At 37.4% G+C, this 21681-nt stretch overlaps 2 protein-coding genes across 9 annotated transcripts; one reads left to right on the top strand and one right to left on the bottom strand.

The window, feature by feature from the left end:
• Positions 1-6688: 6688 nt before the first annotated feature.
• On the top strand, positions 6689-11682 carry LOC149679343 (uncharacterized). 4 transcript variants are annotated; one of them, XR_016365744.1, is made up of 4 exons: positions 6689-7039; positions 9645-10827; positions 10968-11025; positions 11091-11682. XR_016365744.1 is itself a non-coding variant. In XM_089835026.1 (2 exons), exons 1-2 carry the CDS (start codon positions 6922-6924, stop codon positions 10013-10015), a joined length of 489 nt encoding a protein of 162 aa, XP_089691152.1. In that variant the 5' UTR covers positions 6689-6921; the 3' UTR covers positions 10016-11682. The 4 variants fall into 4 exon arrangements, 1 of the variants encoding a protein (XP_089691152.1); XR_016365742.1 differs by having other exon boundaries at positions 9645-11025; XR_016365743.1 differs by having other exon boundaries at positions 10968-11682.
• A 4993-nt stretch (positions 11683-16675) lies between these two features.
• Positions 16676-19033, bottom strand: LOC149679344 (uncharacterized). 5 transcript variants are annotated; one of them, XM_089835031.1, is made up of 5 exons: positions 18833-19033; positions 18013-18274; positions 17762-17922; positions 17521-17686; positions 16676-17452 (listed from the first exon to the last, which is right to left on the bottom strand). In XM_089835031.1, the coding sequence occupies exons 2-4, from the start codon at positions 18023-18025 to the stop codon at positions 17603-17605; spliced, it is 258 nt and encodes an 85-aa protein (XP_089691157.1). In that variant the 5' UTR covers positions 18026-18274; positions 18833-19033; the 3' UTR covers positions 16676-17452; positions 17521-17602. The 5 variants fall into 5 exon arrangements, with proteins under 5 accessions (XP_089691157.1, XP_089691156.1, XP_089691153.1 ...); XM_089835030.1 differs by lacking the exon at positions 18013-18274; XM_089835027.1 differs by lacking the exon at positions 18013-18274 and having other exon boundaries at positions 17762-18012.
• Between the last annotated feature and the right edge of the window lie 2648 nt (positions 19034-21681).

Here is a 21681-nt window from a genome sequence, read left to right on the forward strand (position 1 = left end):
AACTTTTAATGAAACTAAATAATTCATAATATAATTACACGAGTTGTTCGTCCAACCAATTTTTTCATTTAAAACTTAAATAAATTTACATTATCATTGAAAAACATGGAAGGCGCGAATGTTCGGCAAAAGATAATTAGGGAAAAGTATTTATTGAAACTCATTTTATAAGCTAAAACAATACTGCGGAACCACATTTAAGTGTTAATTTCATATTCATTTGGCGTAATTAAAGAAGAATGAACCGAAAACATCCTTTTTCGGGTAAAATTCATGGATAACTTTTAGTTAGGGTAAAAGACTAAAATTATAACTACACGAGTAGTTCGTCTAATCTCAAATTGCCTATTTCACACTTAGCACTTCAATAAATTTACACTATCATCTAAATTCATGAAAAGGCGCGAAATTCCAAAATTCAGGTAGTTCGGCGAAAACTAAACTATACACTATAAATTAAACTAACACAATTGCGCTACACTACAACCTTAATTTTAGCTTTACTGAGCAAATTTAAGGTAAAATTCACCCTCAACGTCCATTTCCTGGCAAAAGAAAATATATACTGATGTTATTTTTATTAATTGAACGTCAAGTACGTAATCATTTTAGCACTGTTAAAGGTAACTCGATCATCGAGGGATAATCACTAACACTTTCTGTTATTCTATTAAGGGTTATAATACTTGTGTGTAATCAGTTTAGCATTGTTAAAGCTAAAACCTCGTTTTTAGAATGGCCTTACGGGTAATCATTTTTTGAAGCACCGTAGGAGCGAAGGCACTCGGCGTTGCCCGTCAGCCCGTGGGAACATTTTTTCTTACTTTTCACGCGGACATTATTCTATGAAGAAGGGTTTTTAAGTTTTTAGCCGCCATTTAAAACGATGGCAACAAATCGAACCCAAAAGACCATTCAGCCCATCCAAGAAGTTATATCAGTATCTCAGAGAGAAGATATAAGATGCCTTTGTATTCGCGCGCCATAGTCCCAATCCCCCTTTCAAAATACAAGGGGGGACGTAAAAGGAGGCGCCGGGCTATTTCGCTCTCGTCAGTCGGAAATTTTCCTCACTCGCGTCGTCGCGCTGACGTGAGTTTTCAAGAACCAATGAGATGCTGGTTATAAATTAGAGACGGGGATTGACTGCGGACCTACGTTAGGACTGGAGATAAAGCTGGAAATCTGGCGAATTTATATCTTCTCTCTGAGATACTGATATAACTTCTTGGCCCATCTATAGGTTAAAGGAAACCAACGTACTAAATATTTTTGAAATCGGTTGAAACGCGCAGACTTTGTTGCATGGAGAAAGGTTTTTACATTTCTGGGCGCCATTTTTTAAGATGGCGGCGGATTGGAAAAATATTTCTTAGTACGCGCCTACTACTTACGAGTAACGTTCCTGCAAATTTTCAGCCTTTTGGGGCAAGCGGTTTTGGGCTGGGCGTTGATTATCAGTCAGTCAGGACTTTGATTTATATAGATATAGATATGGATTGCGGGTAATCATTTTAGCAGAGTTAAAAGTAGCCCATCGAGGGGCTATTCACATAAATTTTATGTACGCCTGTTAAGTACGGTACGATGTGGCTACTATTATGAGCCCAGCCCATGGGCCATCTTGTTGTATTTTTAAAAGAGAGATAACTCTCTCCCCGCGCAACTGTCCTCGTCGCAATCCCGACAGAGACTTAACCCCTTGACCAAAAGTCAAAGGGGGTAGGAACCCTTAGACCCGATTCAAGACCCTGTGTCTATAAAAGGAGGGACCGAGGGGACGAGAGATATCTTTTGGCTCCAGCAAAGAGAGTATGAGGGAGGAGTTGAAGCTCCCCCGCTCCACAAGGCTAAATTACAATGTTGCCTCTACATTATACTTGTGGTACGAGGGAGTTTCCGGCTCAGTCGCGCCACCTACGATACTATTTAATGTCTCAAACGGAAATGCCTCGGTACTGCGCATTGAAGATGCGCGGTAGAAAAGAGCAACAAGATTTTCCCCTCTTTCCACTCCTCCCCTATACTCTCTTTGGCTCCAGCGACGAAGGAGGAAGGCCCGAGCACCTTTTTGTTTATTTAAAGAAAGTTTTTACTTTGTAATATTTTTGAGAGATGGCTGGGTGAGTCAATAATAAAATTTGATTATAAAAGTACTTGTATTCACTCTAGGTAAGCCTACCAGTTTTGTGGGGCTTACAGTTGTTAGGCCCCGGAACAGTTAGCTATGCCTTCTTCGACCGGATACAAACTCATTAAGTTAAAAATGAAAAGCCGTGGGGGTAAATAATCCATTAGAACTTTATTTCATGGTCCAGAAAAACATCAGCGTGGAGAGAGTTGTCTCTCTTTTAAAAATACAACAAGATGGCCCATGGGCTGGGCTCATAATAGTAGCCACATCGTACCGTACTTAACAGGCGTACATAAAATTTATGTGAATAGCCCCTCGATGGGCTACTTTTAACTCTGCTAAAATGATTACCCGCAATCCATATCTATATCTATGTAAATCAAAGTCCTGACTGACTGATAATCAACGCCCAGCCCAAAACCGCTTGCCCCAGAAGGCTGAAAATTTGCAGGAACGTTACTCGTAAGTAGTAGGCGCGTACTAAGAAATATTTTTCCAATCCGCCGCCATCTTAAAAAATGGCGCCCAGAAATGTAAAAACCTTTCTCCATGCAACAAAGTCTGCGCGTTTCAACCGATTTCAAAAATATTTAGTACGTTGGTTTCCTTTAACCTATAGATGGGCTGAATGGTCTTTTGGGTTCGATTTGTTGCCATCGTTTTAAATGGCGGCTAAAAACTTAAAAACCCTTCTTCATAGAATAATGTCCGCGTGAAAAGTAAGAAAAAATGTTCCCACGGGCTGACGGGCAACGCCGAGTGCCTTCGCTCCTACGGTGCTTCAAAAAATGATTACCCGTAAGGCCATTCTAAAAACGAGGTTTTAGCTTTAACAATGCTAAACTGATTACACACAAGTATTATAACCCTTAATAGAATAACAGAAAGTGTTAGTGATTATCCCTCGATGATCGAGTTACCTTTAACAGTGCTAAAATGATTACGTACTTGACGTTCAATTAATAAAAATAACATCAGTATATATTTTCTTTTGCCAGGAAATGGACGTTGAGGGTGAATTTTACCTTAAATTTGCTCAGTAAAGCTAAAATTAAGGTTGTAGTGTAGCGCAATTGTGTTAGTTTAATTTATAGTGTATAGTTTAGTTTTCGCCGAACTACCTGAATTTTGGAATTTCGCGCCTTTTCATGAATTTAGATGATAGTGTAAATTTATTGAAGTGCTAAGTGTGAAATAGGCAATTTGAGATTAGACGAACTACTCGTGTAGTTATAATTTTAGTCTTTTACCCTAACTAAAAGTTATCCATGAATTTTACCCGAAAAAGGATGTTTTCGGTTCATTCTTCTTTAATTACGCCAAATGAATATGAAATTAACACTTAAATGTGGTTCCGCAGTATTGTTTTAGCTTATAAAATGAGTTTCAATAAATACTTTTCCCTAATTATCTTTTGCCGAACATTCGCGCCTTCCATGTTTTTCAATGATAATGTAAATTTATTTAAGTTTTAAATGAAAAAATTGGTTGGACGAACAACTCGTGTAATTATATTATGAATTATTTAGTTTCATTAAAAGTTATTCTTGTTTTTTTAGAAAATATGGTTGTTTTGCTTTAATATCTCATTAATTATACTTAATTAAGTTGATATTAACGGTGTACCTTGGTTTTAGTAGTGTTATATTACTTTACAATATGAGTTTGATTTTTTTTAAACTTAATAGGGGTTTGGCTTTGCCGACGCGCTTGTATTTTTGCCTTTAAGTATACCTTTAAAATATCTACCTTAGGAAAAGTTAGGAAACTGAAAAATGGGCAATGAAGCTGTTTTAAGAAAAGGGTTGCCGTCCACTGCGACGTCTCCTTCGACTTATATTTATCGGTCGGCCTTATCAGCGTGGAAAAATTTGGTAGTCTTGCGAAGGAAATGATTTCCGTCTATATGGCGCGAGAAACTATTGGCTATTGTAAAAACCTCACCAAAAATTTATTATACACTCTAAGAAATGGAAGTGTTAAAAAGGTGTTAAAACGGTGTAACCACCGTAAAAACACCCAAAAGAGTGTTTTATTACCTTGAGTTTTTAGAGGCCAATTTAAAGTGTAAATTCGGTGTAAAATAACACTATTAAAACACCGTTCGAAATTAATAGCGATTTCCACTGACTGCTCGCGGAGCGCTCCCATGGAGCCATATAAATGGGAGAAGTAGTTCTCGGCTTCGTTAAAGATTGTTTTTGCTAAATCAGGGTCTCCTATATTTATTGCTCCATGGGAGCGCTCCGAGAGCAGTCAGTGGAATTCGCTATAAACATGAAAAATTATAATACTGCTGGTTTCTTAAATAAGGTCTTTCATTTATTTTTCATTAATGTTTTAATATTAAAGTCAATACAAACAGTAAAAAATTATTGAAAAACGTACTTGTTAAACCTTTTTTTAAAGATGATATTCATGAAAGAAAAAAGTTTTATCCTTTAAATAAAATTAACAAAGAAATTGGTAATCTGGCGGTGTTGTACCTGCATAAAACTATGCTAAACGTGTTAGGCGACACTCTTACAGGTGTTAAGCGACATTCATAGAAAACGAGACTAGGTTAGATACTGGCCTCACAGTAGGGCCAGCTTGAGAAGCCAAAGTGGGGCACTTGCTTTTGTGACATGTTTTATCATTATTTTGAGAAAAATTAGAGTACTAAATGGATTTTTTTGTAAAATCTGTAGTGCAAATTAGATTAAACGCGTTTCTGGTGCTCGAAAAACTCTTAGTGAAAAGAGATTATTAAATTTAACAAAAACGTCCATATCTACTGCTTGAATATTATAGCCTCCAAAACTAATTTAATACCCTATGCATTTGTACGAATAGAAAACTTTCTGCCTTTTTCAGAAGTTTATAAAACCGTAAAAATTACTTTATAAGCAACAACCCTCGCTTAAAGAGGTATAGTTCTACATGTGAGAACTTTCCTTGATGAAGTTCTCTCAAGATGGAACCCTGCTATGAATATAGCATTGATTGCTAATAATACTGCGGAATGGCGGATAATCAAAATCTAATTAAACAGGAAAACCATACTCGATATTTGAGTTATGCCTCATGAGTGGTCAAAATGTAGCTACTATAGTGTTTTTTACGTCATCGGTTTTGCTCTTAAGTCTAGGAATAGTACTAGAATTTCTACTACTATCCTACCAAATAATCTCCCACACTTTAAGGTGTTACGCGACACTCTTAAAGGTGTCACGCGACACTCTTAAAGGCGTGGAGCGACACTCTGAAAGGTGCTATTCCGCACCCTTTAAGGAGTTGCACAACACTAATATGAGAGTAAAAATTCACTTTCAGTGCGATATAAGAGTTAAAACGGTGTTAAACTGCACCTCTGTTGCACAATTTTATACTTATCTTTGCCACCAATTGCTTAAATGAGTGTTATTAAACCCTTTCAGGGGTGTAAATGAACACCTGTAACGGTGTCAAATTTGGACCCATATAAACTACTTTTAAAGGTGTTAAAGCACACCCCATTTTTTTAGAGTGTAGGTATTAAAGGGTTATTATAGGTACGACCTTTAAATTTCAATGGCTCTCGCTTTCAATGTGGAAAAAAGTACTTCTGAGTGATAATTGTAAATAATAAAAAGGGAAATGGAAGCTGGGTGAAAGATAAGTGTAGTTTTAATTTTAATTTGTTAGTTTATTTATAGTTATCTATGTTTTTAGCCAAAAATTTGCGTTAATTTCACGTTAATTATATACACGTAATTAAGATGAAATCAACGTTGGACTGTGGTTCGGCGGTGTTGATTAAGATTCAATAAATAATTCACAAAAAATTGCAGTGTTTAGTGGAGTTTTTGCCGAACAATCCCTACTTTACGATAAATAAACAACTAGACGAAATTGAAAGACTCAATAGGGTCAATAAAGACTTGGAAAGGAGAATCAAAGATTTGATGCTATGAAACATTTTTCATTTTAATGGTCGATAGGAAAGAGTTACTCCAAAGGTTAAGAGTTGATTGTTTGAAAAATAGGAGAAAAGTGGAATACATCATTTAGCTAACGATGAATTAGTGAAATCTGAACCCGTTGAAAATGATTCGGAAATTAATGGCCAGGAGTTATCTCTTCCAATTGTGATGCACAGTGTCGAAGCTGTCAATGCCCAAGGCATGCTGGGTAGAGAAGATATTAGTGAAGAATCGCCTGATTCTGAGCCTCAATATGTTGCGGAGATTGGCAATACAAACAACGAATCTGAAATTATCCCAAAAAGGTCTAAAAATATTGGGTTTATAACGCGAATTACGAATGCATGTGTCCCCAAGTTGATATACAGTGACAATTCGCCACTTTGTGTGCCTTCGCCGAAGCTCGAGGTCGAAAACCAATTGAAAATACCTCTCGACACAATGACCGAAAGTGATTCGTCACTAGAACCTCTTGAGAACAATAACACAATTATCGATTCTTATCGCAAACCGCAAAGCGTTGCAACAGAGGGAGAAACTGACGAAAGAACAACTCGATCGCTGAAATTTCGTGTTCCTGAATTGAATGTTGAAGTCGAAAAACACTTTCTCTTGGCGCAAATGTCGAAAGCGATTCACTAGAATTAGCCGTAAAAACGATCTCGATGATAGGCAATCCAAAATAACCTTGCCAGGTGCGAAGAAAACTGATAGACAAAATCGAACTATGATACTGTGTTTGCCGAAACTGAAGCTTGTTGATCCAAGGTCACTGAGTGTGCCAGCGTATGTTCCTAAACCAGAATTAGCCCAAATGAACTGTCAGAATTGACCTCCGTCTCTATGGAAATCAATTTTTCCGAAGTTCCAGTTGAAGTTGGAAATAATAGTTCGGTGTACAACTCTGAGACATTTCAAGATATCGCTCCAAAGAATTCCGAATCACCTTGTTCGGAAATTGGTAAGTCATTTTATACTTTAATCGTCTGAGTGCCTAGAGTGGGGTTTGATATTCCTACCCCCAATGGGCGAAATATGCTAATCAATCATTTCCACCTTCTCGATGTATAGTCTAATGGCGTTTTCCACATAACTGCTCTGAGATCGCTCTTGATTTGCTCTACACGACATGAAATGCGCTTCATTTCTTGAGCTGCGTTAACGATTGTCTTTTCCCGTAATAATCGTCGATACAAATTTAGCGAGCTATCAATTCTGTACAGATTAGCACCGATGGGATCTTGGGTCCAGCACTCGGTAAATGGAAAACGGAAATCCGAGCGCGAGCAGATCTAGCGCCCTTGAGCGCAAAGTTGAATACGCTATTGGCAATGCTGCTATCTAAGTCAAAAACTGAAAAAAACCTATTTAATATTCCTGGTAAAAGCAGGCAGATCCCTATTCCAGGGTTCGTGCAGAACCCGTATAAAAAAAGATTGGGATATATCTCGAGGATTTGAGGTGTGTCGTCATAAGTTTCCTAATTGGATTTTTATCCGAAAATATCGTTCGACGAGCTTTACTTTCCATCTCATGTTTAATTTCGAACGGTGTTTTAATAGTGTTATTTTACACCGAATTTACACTTTAAATTGGCCTCTAAAAACTCAAGGTAATAAAACACTCTTTTGGGTGTTTTTACGGTGTTTACACCGTTTTAACACCTTTTTAACACTTCCATTTCTTAGAGTGTAGAAGATATGGTTGTCAAGGCCTTAAATGTACTGAGTTTTTTTTTTAAACTTGTTTTGTCATCCTCGCTGTAGCTTATTCGAAACAATTATGCAAAACAATTTCTTAGGTACGAGATAAACATTTTACGTTCCAGCGCTAAATTGTTATTTCAAGATTTCCCAAAAATTACTTAATGGGTTAAATTCGCCTGGGGTGTTAATATAAGATAATGTTAAATAACACTGACCTGTAGCTACGGTCTAAAACTAAGGACGCTTTCAAAAACGTTCAAATCAGTAAAAATATCCGAATGTATATTTTTTTTCGAAAAACTATTGAACTCTCTACCGATAAAATAGTGTTCAGCTTTTGGACCTAATTTTATCTTTAAACTTCTTTTCAATCGTTTTGGTTTGTAAATACCCAATAACAGTGGCATCAAGCCATTAGGTAGTAATTGTAGGTGCGTGGGGTGGTGAAGAGTTAGCACTTTCGCCTCGCACCAGGAGAGTCCCGCTACCGCTCCCTTAGAATATCCGAATGGATTTTTAACATTTTTCGAAAAACGAGTGAACTCTCTACCGATAAATTCAAATAGTGTTCAGCTTTTGGACCTTTCGCCTCGCAGCAAGAGAGTCCCGGGTTCGATCCCGGACTGTGGCACGGGGTGGAAAACCTGGGTACAAACCCTTCTGCATAGAGTTGTGAAAGTTCTCTCCCCACTTTTTCCTGCGCGGTGTAACCCGGTTTCTCCTTTCCACCAAAACTTGCTGAGGTTAATGGTAATACTTAGTATAGGGTGCTGTCGGTAAGCTGTGGCGTAGTAGCTAGCCACCACCTCTCTGCATTGAAATCGTGACCCATTGAATGTTATGGACTCGCAAAAAAGCTAGATTATTATGTATCAGAACCTTTAAAATGTCCTCTTTCGCAAGGGTCTTCACTCCTTTCTTATCGCTGGTACCATAAGAAACTAAAATATAGCTCTCTATAAGTATGAAACGTGTACATTTTCATACTTACCCCGTACCAGTGTAGGGGCTAGCCTTGGTAGTCAAAATTTCGCGCCATCTATTAATTTATTATGATAATTCTGGCATGCACATAATCAGTTACAATTATCATACTAATAATAACTTCAAGACATTTAACGATTTAATTACTATATAAAATTTGAAAATTTTCTAAACAAATATTTCAGCTCTTTTAACGCCAAAAGTTCTTAACGGGTGGCTTTAGAAACTTTTTAAAAATTTCAATGGATGAAATGCTGTTTACATGGCTTAAATGGAGAGTTTCATACTTATAGGGAGCTATATATTATTTTTTTATGCTGGTACTTATTTCGACCAAAAATTCGGAGTTTATTTGTTGCTGGATAAAATGAGATATTGTTTCTGGTTACGCAGATTTTTGGAACAATAAGTTTTATCTATCGAAGGGATATCCTTATTAGTTATTTTTAATTATGTGTCAATTGTACTTTATTTCACATATGTGGAATATATAACACTAATCAGACCTCGGGGGTGCCATTTGCCAGACAGAGAAACAAAGTGAAAAACTAGACGCGACAAAAGAGAGAGGGGGTGCAAGATCGAAATAAATTTGTAACTTGTGTTCACTCAGCATCAATACGACCTTTCTAGTTTCGCGCCGAGGTTTCTACTGCATTTCAGTTGATGTTCGTTCATCCCCTTTTGGTTGATGAGGTCGTTTTCTCATCGCCTAACGCCTTGATCAGCACTGTTTCTTTTCTTTAACACGGAGTTTTCGTAGAGGCCTTAGCATTTCATTTTTTAAGAAGTGCGCTTGAATGCTACTGTATTTTTGATGCTATATTGTAAATGGAATGTGTGTCGTTTTTATATTTCGTTAATAATTTTCTGCAGGAAAATTAAAGAAGAAACGTTCAACTCGGATCAAATATTCTGCTGAATATAAAAGGGGTCCACAACGTCACATTAAAAAGGGTAACGAAGAAAAACGCTTCAAATGTGATCAGTGTGACTATGGATCCACGCAGAAGGTTCATTTGATCGAACATCAACGCATTCACAGTGGTGAAAGACCCTTCACATGTGATCATTGTGACTATGCCAGCACAATGAAGAGTCATTTGATCAGACATCAACGCATTCACAGTGGCGAAAAACCGTTCAAATGTAATCTGTGCGACTATTCCAGCGCACAGAAGCCTAGTTTGACCATACATCAACAACGCGTACATAATGGTGGAAAACCCTTCAAATGCCATGAGTAAGACTTTAGGTGCACTGGCAAGAGTATTTTCATCAGGCATCAACGCGTTCAAAGAGGGGAAAAGACCTTTAAATGTGCTCATTGTGACTTTACTAGCGCATGAAAGTTCGTTTTGATCACACATAATACCCTTCATAATTGAGAAAAACCCTTAAACATAAGAGTTCTTTTATCGGACATGTCCGCATTCACAGCGGTGAAATACCATTGAAATACGATTGCCCGACAGTTATTGGTCTTGATATTCGATCGAATTATTCGTCATAGACGGTCACGCGTGTAGGCCCACCCTTACTCCCATTCTTTAATGAACTAAGAAAATAGCTTTCCCCCAATCAACTCTTAGTATCTTTAGAATTGTCTCTCTAGGGAGTGGTAAAATGGTGAAATTCCACGCTAAGCCAATTGGGCACATTACCTCAGTAGGAGGAGCTATCTTCTTAAGCCACACCCCTGAACTCTTCATTTAAGGCCATCCGGTTTCTCCTTTCCATCAAAACTAGCTGAGGTTAATGACAATACCAAAAAATATATAGATATAATAAAAAGAAAACTTACACATTGTTGTTTAAACTTGTTCGCTCTGTGTAATATGAGAAATCGCCCCTTTTTCCTAAAAATTAATTAGCCTTTGGATCGCCAACATCGTGTACTATACTTTCTATAAACTCATGACGTCAAGAAGCTCTTACCTAATTGGCTAGTTTCCTCGCGAAGAAGAAATGGACTTGCCCAACAAAATCTCTGTCCCCTTTACTACTGCTCCATAGGGGCAAGCTATATTTCCGTGGAGTACTTTAAATGGAGTAAAACGTAAGTTTAATTAAATTGCCTTAAACACAAGTGTACAGTCTATAATGCGTGCGAACCACCGTGTAGCCTTAGCGCCTTGTTTGACGCTGTACAACCCTAGCACATTGGAGTAAATTATTTTGCCTTGTTATATATTTTAGACCAATGACCTTGAAATTACCACAATCACTTGTTAAGGGCCAGAAAGGCCGACAAATAGTATGCCACGATATTCTGTTTGTTCTTGAAGGAGGCATTTCTCACCAATTTGTCCAAATCTTTAGGAACAGACAGGAGGGGAGGCCACCATATTCTTGGTGCCAGGGAGAGTAGTGACTGTCCGCTGACAGCTTGTATAAATTTCGCCAAGGTCTAGCGTTTAACAAACAATACAAAACACAAAGTTCCAGATGAAATGAAACACACTTGCGAAATACTTAATATATTTTTGAATTGATTACTAACGAATGTGTTTTGGTAGGATTATATTTTATCTGCCTAACCTAACCAACGCTGGTTTCTGACTAATTAGACCATGGGACTAAAGTAGACAAGTTGGGAAAACCAAAATATTACCTCTCCGTGTCGAGAAGATTATATAAACAAAATTATCCAATGAAAACACTTTTTCCCTCATCCTTTATATATATAGGAGGCAATGAATGAAATATATCACAATGCACGGGCCTTGATAGATACAGGAGGCAATGAAGGAAATATATCGCATGCACGGGCCTTGGTAGATATAGGAGGCAATGAAGGAAATATATCGCATGCACGGGCCTTGGTTGATACAGGAGGCAGTGATAATCTCTCTTTGTACGAGAGGTTTATCTTTAATATTTAAATAAATATAATTATTTTTAATTATTTTAATCTTCAATAATTAACATTAATAATAGTTAAATCGTTTAAAATAAAGTTATACCTATTACCAAACTTTGCTAATATTGACGTTTAAAGTGAAGGGTACCCCTCTTCCCGCTTTCTTCAAATTTTGGGGTATATATACGATTCGATTCCATTATAACAGTAAGGAAAAAGCGCAATTGCGAAAACCTTTGGTGGCCGATCCCACCTTAGGGAGGCTAGACGTTTCTCGTAACCCTAGCTGATCGCCGCGTATATCCCAAAACCAAACGATGATAATGGAGTAGAAGCCAATGATACAGATTGGTGTCTATGTGGAATAGACGGAAGACCAGTGGATGGTGGTGATTAGAAGCCAGTGTAAGTGCAGACTGGTGTCAATGTGGGATTGACAAAGAACAGAAGATGATGGTGTTGGAAGCCAGATAAGTACCAGGCTGGTGTTCATGTGGGATGGACAAAGATCAGAAGATGGTGGTGTGAGAACTCAAGTAGAGGAGCCATTTCCGTGACTGTGAAAGCAGTTCGGAAATGGCGAACACGTTTGCTCCGATACGCAAACTGCGAACGCGGTCACGTGGGTGTAACAACGGACAGACAGACAGACACACACACAGACAGACAGACACACACACAGACAGACAGACAGACACGGCCGTTACAGAACCTCTCCTGGACTACGTCACACGGAGAGGTAAAAAGAAAGCCAACGTGCCTAATAGTGCCTAAATGGTCGTAAATCACTAAAAACCTAGTTTCCTCATAGACTTTTTAACCAAGGAGACCAACGGGAAGTAAAATACAGTTAATTGTAATTAAAAGTGATTTATATTTTACCAATTTAACCTTTTTTACCATTGAAAACAAGTAATTCTTGAAAATTAAACGATTTACATTGACGGCCAAATGACCTCGCAATTCTATACTTTAGTCGGATTAGACCTACTTAACTCTCACCAAGATTCTGTATTGTCCCGGACTGATGGTTTTAGTGGTACAATCTCGGTATGAGTGAATAATGTCAAAAATCATTTTAGAGCAAAATCAAGCACACCATTCGATAGAGCGTAAAATGGCCGACGCTTTTATCAAATTTCCAAAAAAAAAAAAAAAAAGAAAATCCCCCATAAGAATTGCCACCTTTTCCAAAATATTGATGTTTAACGTTAGGTTAGGTTAGGTTTAGTTTGGTAAGGTTTGGTTAGGTTGGAAAAGGTGGCAAATTATTGGCCCTCTGATGTTTTCCACACTTTTTTGACCCTGTACTGCAAAATTTTCTTTTTTGGTTTTTTTTTGGAAATTTGAAAAAAGCAGGGGTTATTTTAGATCTAAATTTTACGCTCTATCGAATGGTGTGCTTGATTTTGCTCTAAAATGATTTTTGGCCTTATTTACTCTTACCGAAATCCTACCGTTTTAGTTAATCGAATGTAAACAAGCAGTATCAATCAAAAACATCCCTTTTAACTTTCGAAATTATTTTTTCCACAATATTTTACGAAAATCGCCCTTAGGGACCCGCGTACTTGGGGGAAATTAGCGACAGAAGGCGCTGATGCTGCGTAAAAAAATGCGTACTTTAGTTAGCCTGGCAACTTTGAGTCTGTTTCACTAATTAAGAATAAATTAACTCAAATAACCGATTCATAACGGCTAATCATGATGGGAAACGTCGTATTCAACATCTAGAATAGTTATTCAACGTCTTTTTAGAGATTTCGTAACCTTAGGCTCCCTCAAAAAGATTTTTTTTTCACTTTGAACGCTTTTATTTTAATTATCAAGGTCTCGTAACGCGAAACGAATTCAAAATAATTGTAATTAATCTAATTAATAAGATAAACTTGGATTTCTATCCTTTGGCAACCTCAAAACCATGAAAACCAAAATTTCCTCACGCGTATTCTTTTACTTATCCACATACACTGTCAGAAGTTCATAGATTACAAGTTGGGAAAACCAAAATATTACCTCTCCGAGTCAAGAGGTCTACTACTACAAAGTTATTTACCTAGATATGGAATTATTTCTCTTTTTTGAAGTAAAAATTTACGAAATATTGAAGCAGTATTCCAAGCATAGCGAATATACAGTAAAGCAGACGACATTTTACTTCCAATAAGGATAAATCTTGGACACATGGAAATCAGTTAATGGCAAAAAGAACAGGAAATGAAGTCTACGCTTCAGCTGTTTACCCTATATTCTGATAGCTACATTCACAACTGGTTTGCAGTGTAAACACTATCGTCTCGTCTCACCTAAACAATATTCTTAGTTTGCCAACATGAGTGTTAACGTTAAATAATAGCAAAGCTAAATTGTAGCTAGACGCACTGATAATCAATGCGCACCATAAAGAGAATAAAAACTCTGTAGCTAAGCCCTTCTAATCTAATTGCCACCATCATCTTTTCTTCTATTATAAAATCTTAACCTGATTAATTAAGAGTGTATTTAACTTTCGGCTCACTCTGAACCGTTGATGTCTCTTCATTTCAGACACGAAAATCAAAACCCAAAGCTTACTTCACCTCAAGCCTCAATTATTTACTCTATATTTCACTAAGCTTATTCCAAGTAATACTAGATATGCCCGCCGGAGTCTAAATCTTAGATTTCTTCATGAAATTACTAAACCAAGGATTATTCTATATACAGATGTAGTATAGCTTAAGTAATATATAAACAGCCAATTCAAATAATAATATTAAAAAAACTCTTTGGAATATCAAAATGAAACAGAGCTTTAAAGCTACAAAAGCACTAAATGCATCATAATTACGAAAAATATTTCATCATATTCACTTTATATTAAGGATAAAGGGAATATTATGGTTCTGTAGGATTTCTTTACTCATCAAAGCAAAACGAACTTCTAACGCAGCGCACTGCGGCACTAGTGTAATAACGGACGGACACACACAGACAATAACATAGACTGCTTTTTAACTCTTTCCGTATTAATTTTGAATTGAGAAACAAGATTATCTTAAATATTAAAATAAATATAATTAATATTTAATATTTTCTTCGTTAGTTATTCGCCTTATTGAACGTTACATCGCTTTAAAAAAGAACAATTAAACATTCTTGAGAGACTTGACTAATATTGGCGTTTGAAATGAAGCATACGCCGGTTGCTTCGCCTTACTAAAATAGGTAGTATATAAAGGATTCGAACCGCAGCTGTAGATAAGAACATCGCAATTGCGTGAACCTTGGAGGAAGACCCCTCCATTGGAAGGCTAGACGTTTCTCGTAACCCTAGCCGATCGCCGCGTATGTCTTAACCTTAAGGATGATGGTGGTGTTAGAAGCCAGGTGTACAGACTGGTGTCCATGTGGGATGGACAAAAACAAAGACCAGAAGATGGTGGTGTTAGAAGCCAGGTGTACAGACTGGTGTCCATGTGGGATGGACAAAAACAAAGACCAGAAGATGGTGGTGTTAGAAGCCAGGTGTACAGACTGGTGTCCATGTGGAATGGACAAAGACGAGAAGGTGGTGGTGTTTAGAAGCCAGTAAGTAGAAACTGGTGTCCATGTGGAATGGTCGAAAGACTAGAAGATGGTGGTGTTTAGAAGCTAGTAAGTTCAGACTGGTGTCCATGTGGGGTGGACAAATGAACAGAGTTGTTAGACAGGCAATGGAGTAATAGCCTGTAAGTGGAATACAATTTCCGGGACTGTAAATGCGGTCTGGAAATTGAATACACGTTTGCTCCGATTTGCAAACTGCGAACGCCGTCACGTGGGTGTAACAACGGACAGACAGACAGACAGACACGTCGAAATTAGAACCTCTCCGTGACATACGTCACTCGGAGAGGTAAAAACAAAAAAGTATACTTCATTCAATGGAGCTTTAATCTAACCGGGGCCATCTTGTTTAATCTCATCAGTCGTACCTGCTGGGCCAACTTCCGTAATTACGCGTAAAAATTACATTTAGTCCAAAATAGCTGTGCGAAATTAATCGTCCGCTTCCGAAGCTAGAAAAGGTGCCGAGTTAATGGACCTAAATAAGTTATACCTAATGAAGCTTCTAATATTCATGTTCAAGATTAAAAATAAAACTGCCCCCAAGTACGTCAGTGACTGGTTCCCCGCCACAAATCAATCCCATAACACTCGTGGTAAATTGACGAATTTCGCGGTGGAACCTTTTTCGTCCCGTTACAGAACTAAAAGTACCAAACATTATATATGTGGAATAAGCTACCGCCAACAATTAAAAAAACATAAATAATTTTAAACACAATCTCAAAACTTTTTTAGACAACGCGACTACTCGAATCTTTTTAAATGGATCTTAAATTTAATTACTTAAATATACTTGAAATTAATTTAATCGGACCCTTTTGTAAATAAGAATTTTTTTCTTAAAAGGATATCCAAATAAAGCAAGCATTTATTTATTTATTGCAGACGCTCAAAATTTGAATAAAAGAAATTTAGTTTATTTTCAGGGTCTGGATGCAACATATACATACATATTATTCTGGTTTACTGTAATTTTATTCTGACTTATTGTGTTTTTACACTGTTTTTATGCTCTTATAGTTTTTTTATGCTGTTTTGTGTTTTATGCTGGCTTATTGTATTTTTAATTTTTTATGCTCATTTATTATGTTATATTGAGTTTTCATGCTGTTTATGTTTTTTTATGCTGTTTTATTTTTTATTCAGGTTTTTTATGCTGTTTTATTTTTTATTCAGGTTTTTTATGCTGATTTATTGTGTTTTTACGTCGTTTAATTTTATTTTTGAGTGTCACTATTCTCACCCCCCCCCAGGTAGAAATAGGCGGAAGCCTATTCCTACCCTAGGTGAAAATAGCGTAGAGGCTATATCCACCCTACCACGTGACTAAGAATTGAGGTAAGGGCTGCGGTTAGGTGAAAATAGCTTGGCTGCTATTTTCACCGCCCAGTGAAGTCTACCCCGGGTGAACATAGAATAACCCACGAAATTTCAAATTCAAAACATTTCCATGAATACTAAAATCAATTGGTTGAATTTTATTTAAATTAAATATAAATTAATTAATATTAAATATAAAAAAGAATAAGACAATCAGTGTTAAAAATTTTAAAAATGAATCATTTAAAATTTCAATAGGCAACTTATTTAAATTAAATATAAATTAATTAATATTAAATATAAAAAAAAATAAGACTATCATTGTTAAAAATTGTAAAAACGAATCAACAACTGAGTAGAAGTAACTTTATCTTTGGGATTAATTTTTCCGACATCATTGCCTGACAAAGCTTGCTTCTTATTCTTATCCGATTCGACAATAGTTTTTTAAATCATCGATGTCAATTCCATGTCCCACGCTTCGTGATTAGTCGTCTCAGTGGGTGTAGCTTTAAAAACCTTAGAGTTCACCGCGAGAGCTGTAGTAGCGCTTGATAAGTGTTGCTGAAGTGGATTTGGAGTTAAGTGACACGTTTGATTCTGCAGTGCATCTTTGAAGGCCAGAGATGTTTGTCCCTCTTTAGGAATGTTCAGGACAGTTTTTCCAATTTTCTTCTTTGCAACAATCGGCATTGTTTTGGCTTTAAAAAGTGAATCATCGTAAATTTCAGTCATATCTTCATCAATAGGGACACTGTTCTTGGATGAGAAGAAATCTGCATTGGAGGAAAGTGCAGCCGCAGCCTGCGATACTGTTTCTTCGATTGTATAAAGTTTTTGAAAATATGGCTTCCTCATAGGTTGGCCGTGAAACAGTTTGGGTTTAGGATCATTTACCTCCACTTCCAATCTAAGTCGTTTTTTAAAACAGGGTTATATAATATAAGATATTAAACAAGGCTTTCAAAATTTAATTACTGTGGATTTTGATGGTTTTCTTTAAGTTAATGGAGTTCGATGATGTATGGTTCCAGTGTATTTGCTGGTTATTATCGATTTTCTAAAGTATGCTCATGGCATTACAATGTTCACGAACAGACTGTAAGAGTGATTGGCTAACCGTGTTCATAAGTGGTTTTATTACCTAATGTTAATCGATAATAATAATAATTAATAAGTCCCCGTATGAGTTTATTAGAGTTTAATCATAAGAGCATACTAATAGTTGCCGTTGCAGCTGTGTAAATTTAAGTTCTGTGGCATATAAATTAGTCAGTTGAGATTTAAGGTTTTGGTTTTCTAATTTTAATAAAGAGTGCGCTTTTGCTATATCTTTGTTAAGAGCCAGCGCATGCTTCAGTTTGGCTCGAGTTTTAGCGGCTAAATCAGTTGCACATTGAAAGGAATTAATTTTAAATTAACACTAGGAATTTTAAGATGATTGCGTGCCTTGGTTATTAGGATACATACCTAAAGTGACCATTTATTTTTTACCCCAAACCGGGACGGCTTGGAAACACTAGAAACAAACTAAAATTCGGATTGAAGTAAACACAACTAAGATTTTTCTAAGGGTTGATAACTTGATATTGTCTTTCTTATATTTTTCTGAAGCACAGATTTGTTTATGGAGGTCTGGTGATGATTTTAAGCAGGGGCGCCGATCATTGTTTTTCTCAGGGGGGCTGGGGCCCTGGGCAACACCAGGGAGCTCAGCCAAAAATTTTAATTCCTAATAGAAAATATGATATTATTGAAAAGAAAGTGTGTTTTTATAGGAAATATAGTACTAAAAATCCTCATAGGTAAACCTATTTTAGCTTAAACTATGTAGAAAAATCTCAAAAAAACTAATCGGATTTTACTTTGAAAAGCAAAACCTATTGAAAATATTATGTTTAAAAATTCAGAGCGAGCGAAGCGAGCTCCGCAATTTCGCTGTCTATAAATTTGATCTTGATGAAAGAGCTAAATTTTGATAAACTTGGCGCTTAACTAACACTTTTGAAGGTTGTCGTTAAATACGCATTTGCTTTAGGCATTTTGAATAAAAGAAGACTCACTCGTCACTAGAAAAACTACACAAGTCACTTTGACATTGTTCACAGATTTGAAGAAATATTTAGCAGAATACATAATTACATATACCGCGCGATAATCAAAACTGGGACAATTTCCAGAAAACGGGACTTTTTAGTGTCCCGAGGCATTCTTCGGGGACACCGGGACAAAGTTTAACAAACCGGGACTGTCCCGGCTAAACCGGGACGTATGGTCACTTTATACATACCTATTTGGCTTGAATTTTGACTTTTATGACCATTCCTTTTAAATGAAGTACTTCGATTGATGACCACTCCGAATTTCGATTTCGACTTTGAACGTCCATCCATGATGATACAAGGATGAAAACCTTCCCTAAGTTTTAAATTAACTCCGGTGTTCTCTTGAGATAAATCGTTTTAGCAGACGACGTTGCGCTGCATTCCAAACCAGGCTAGGAAATAAGACAGGTTTACAGGTCAAAAACCAGTTTATTAATAGCTTGGACCACTTTTTTTATTCAAAACGTGAGGGTCACTGGTCCCAATGACTAGTTTATTAATTCCTACTTTTATTAAAAATTGATATGGGGACCTCTTTAATTATTTTCATTTTAACATAAATTTCGACTCCATGAGTCCAGTTGTGTATACAACCCTAAGCTGAGAGAGATTTTTTTAGAAGAGAGAACGACCACAAGTCCTGGGACCAGTAGAAAAATAAATAGGGTAAGGGTCACTGGTCCCGGGACCAGTTTCATATTTAAGACATCAGGGGTCACTGGTCCGGAGGACTAGTTCAGAAATAAACCTTATTTCCAAGCCTGTTCCAAACCACTCCTTCCACCAGAGACAGAAGTTAATGACTTCTTATCCTAGGAAGTATTGGACACTAAGGTTTTATATAGTATCCATCCCTGCTAGTCAAAATTGCCTATGGCATTCGTAAAAGAGGGTCGAAAGTTTCCTCCCCACTAGGAAAACGATCTAATCTACTGAAAAAATCCCACGCCGCGAGGCTGTGGCTCTCAAACTTTGGGGCGTGTTCAAAACTTCTTCAGCGCCAATCGTTGAAAAGCTGTCTGTCTAGAACTCTCTGAAAATCCATTACAATCCGCGGGACTAGGACCCCACACTAGTTTAAATTGAACGGAATTTCTAGCAGTCTATTAAAACAGCTGTTCTTATCACCGTTTCTGATTCGTTAACTCAAACCACAGGACACACCTTAAAGTTTCGTTACTTGCCCGCTGCTGGCGCGCAAATCAGCCTGCCAGTACAAAATGAGAGAAGCGCCGTTGGTGGCGCGGTGATCGGACCTAATAAGAAGTTGGCTAACAGAGATGGTTCCGGATATGGTTAGAGTCCAATACTTCCCAGGATAAGAAGTCATGAACTTCTGCCAGAGAGAATTTAGAAGGGGAGTGGAAGGCCCCCCTTTGACTCTATTAAAGGTGATGACGCCCAAACAAGATGTCGCGTTGAGCTTTTTGGGGTAGGCGAGTTTCTGGTCACGTGTTCTAAAATCTCACCGTTACAAACGCATCATACCGGAAATCGACCTGCCTAGATAACGTTTAGCAGACGACGTTGCGCTGCATTCCAAACCACTCCTTCCACTCCCCTTCTAAATTCTCTCTGCTTCCACTCCCCTTCTAAATTCTCTCTGCTTCCACTCCCCTTCTAAATTCTCTCTGCTTCCACTCCCCTTCTAAATTCTCTCTGCTTCCACTCCCCTTCTAAATTCTCTCTGCTTCCACTCCCCTTCTAAATTCTCTCTGCTTCCACTCCCCTTCTAAATTCTCTCTGCTTCCACTCCCCTTCTAAATTCTCTCTGGCCGCATGGCGTTACGCGGGAGGTCACGTGGTAGGGGGGGTGAGAATAGGGTATAAGCTATTTTCACCCGGGAGGGGGTGAGAATAGCGTATAAGCTATTTTCACCCGGGGGGGTGAGAATAGCGCGTAGCCTATTTCCACCCGGGGGTGAGAATAGACACTCTCAATTCTAAAATAATAGAAATAGTCCTATGCGTCGTCTGCTAAAACATTTTAAGACTTTTGGCTAAATTCGCTTCCGCTTTTAGGGGTAAAATAGTGAGTTTCGGAAGAACATTTTGTATGGTAAAATTTAAGAGTTCCAAAACTCCAATAAACGTCGCAATTAAAGTAGGTTATTTAAGTCCGTTTCAGAAACTAAATAAACCTAACTAAACTACCCTCCCTCCTTGATACCGCCTGCTTTGGACAGGGATTTTTCTATCGATTTGTTTCACGGCGATAGGGATGGGGTTGCCTAGATCTTAGGGATGGGGTTGCCTAGATCTAGGCTCTAGAGTAGGCAACTGACGTGATTTTTGTAAAATGCCGAAAGTGTCCATACACTAAATTACCGCCTGGTTTTGGACAGCCATTTTTCTATTGATTTGTTTCACGGCGATAGGGATGGGGTTGCCTAGATCTAGGCTCTAGAGTAGGCAACTGACGTGATTTTTGTAAAATGCCGAAAGTGTCCATACACTAAATTACCGCCTGGTTTTGGACAGCCATTTTTCTATTGATTTGTTTCACGGCGATAGGGATGGGGTTGCCTAGATCTAGGCTCTAGAGTAGGCAACTGACGTGATTTTTGTAAAATGCCGAAAGTGTCCATACACTAAATTACCGTCTGGTTTGGACAGGCATGTAGCGGGTTATTTGAATGAGATAAATCGTAACGAAGTCATTTAAGTATAATTAAATTTGGTAATTAATGATTAAAGGTGTGTAAAGGCATTTGCATTAGACGATGATGAAACTTGGTCGGTATTAAGCGAATTCTCTACTGAATTGATGTTTAAATTGGAATATTGATACGCCGAGAATGATTAAAGTTAATTGTAAAATTATTTTAGTGGTCATTGTTGTCAATTTATGTGCTACGTGGTTCGGTACAACGGGCAAAACGATTTGGTATTTGAAAACAATTATCTTAAGTAGTTAGTTAGCTTTAATTAGGGTTTTTCTAGAAATTGCCTTAATTTAATTTTTTGCGTTAAATGGCTGGATAGAACCAGTAGAAGTTTTAATTAGTGTTTTCCTTTCTTTTGGAAAATGCCG

The sequence above is a fragment of the Phalangium opilio genome, unplaced genomic scaffold, assembly GCF_054372755.1.
Source record: "Phalangium opilio isolate 3A_F unplaced genomic scaffold, DU_Popi_V2 ptg000041l_1, whole genome shotgun sequence".
Classification (NCBI taxonomy): domain Eukaryota; kingdom Metazoa; phylum Arthropoda; class Arachnida; order Opiliones; family Phalangiidae; genus Phalangium; species Phalangium opilio.

Excerpts from the sequence above, each read along its gene's own strand:
- LOC149679343 (XM_089835026.1), top strand. The coding sequence starts at position 6,922 with ATGGAAATCAATTTTTCCGAAGTTCCAGTTGAAGTTGGAAATAATAGT. Across the intron at positions 7,040-9,644 it reads ATCACCTTGTTCGGAAATTG|GAAAATTAAAGAAGAAACGT; the intron begins GTAAGTCATTTT and ends AATTTTCTGCAG.
- LOC149679344 (XM_089835029.1), bottom strand. The coding sequence starts at position 17,400 with ATGAGGAAGCCATATTTTCAAAAACTTTATACAATCGAAGAAACAGTA.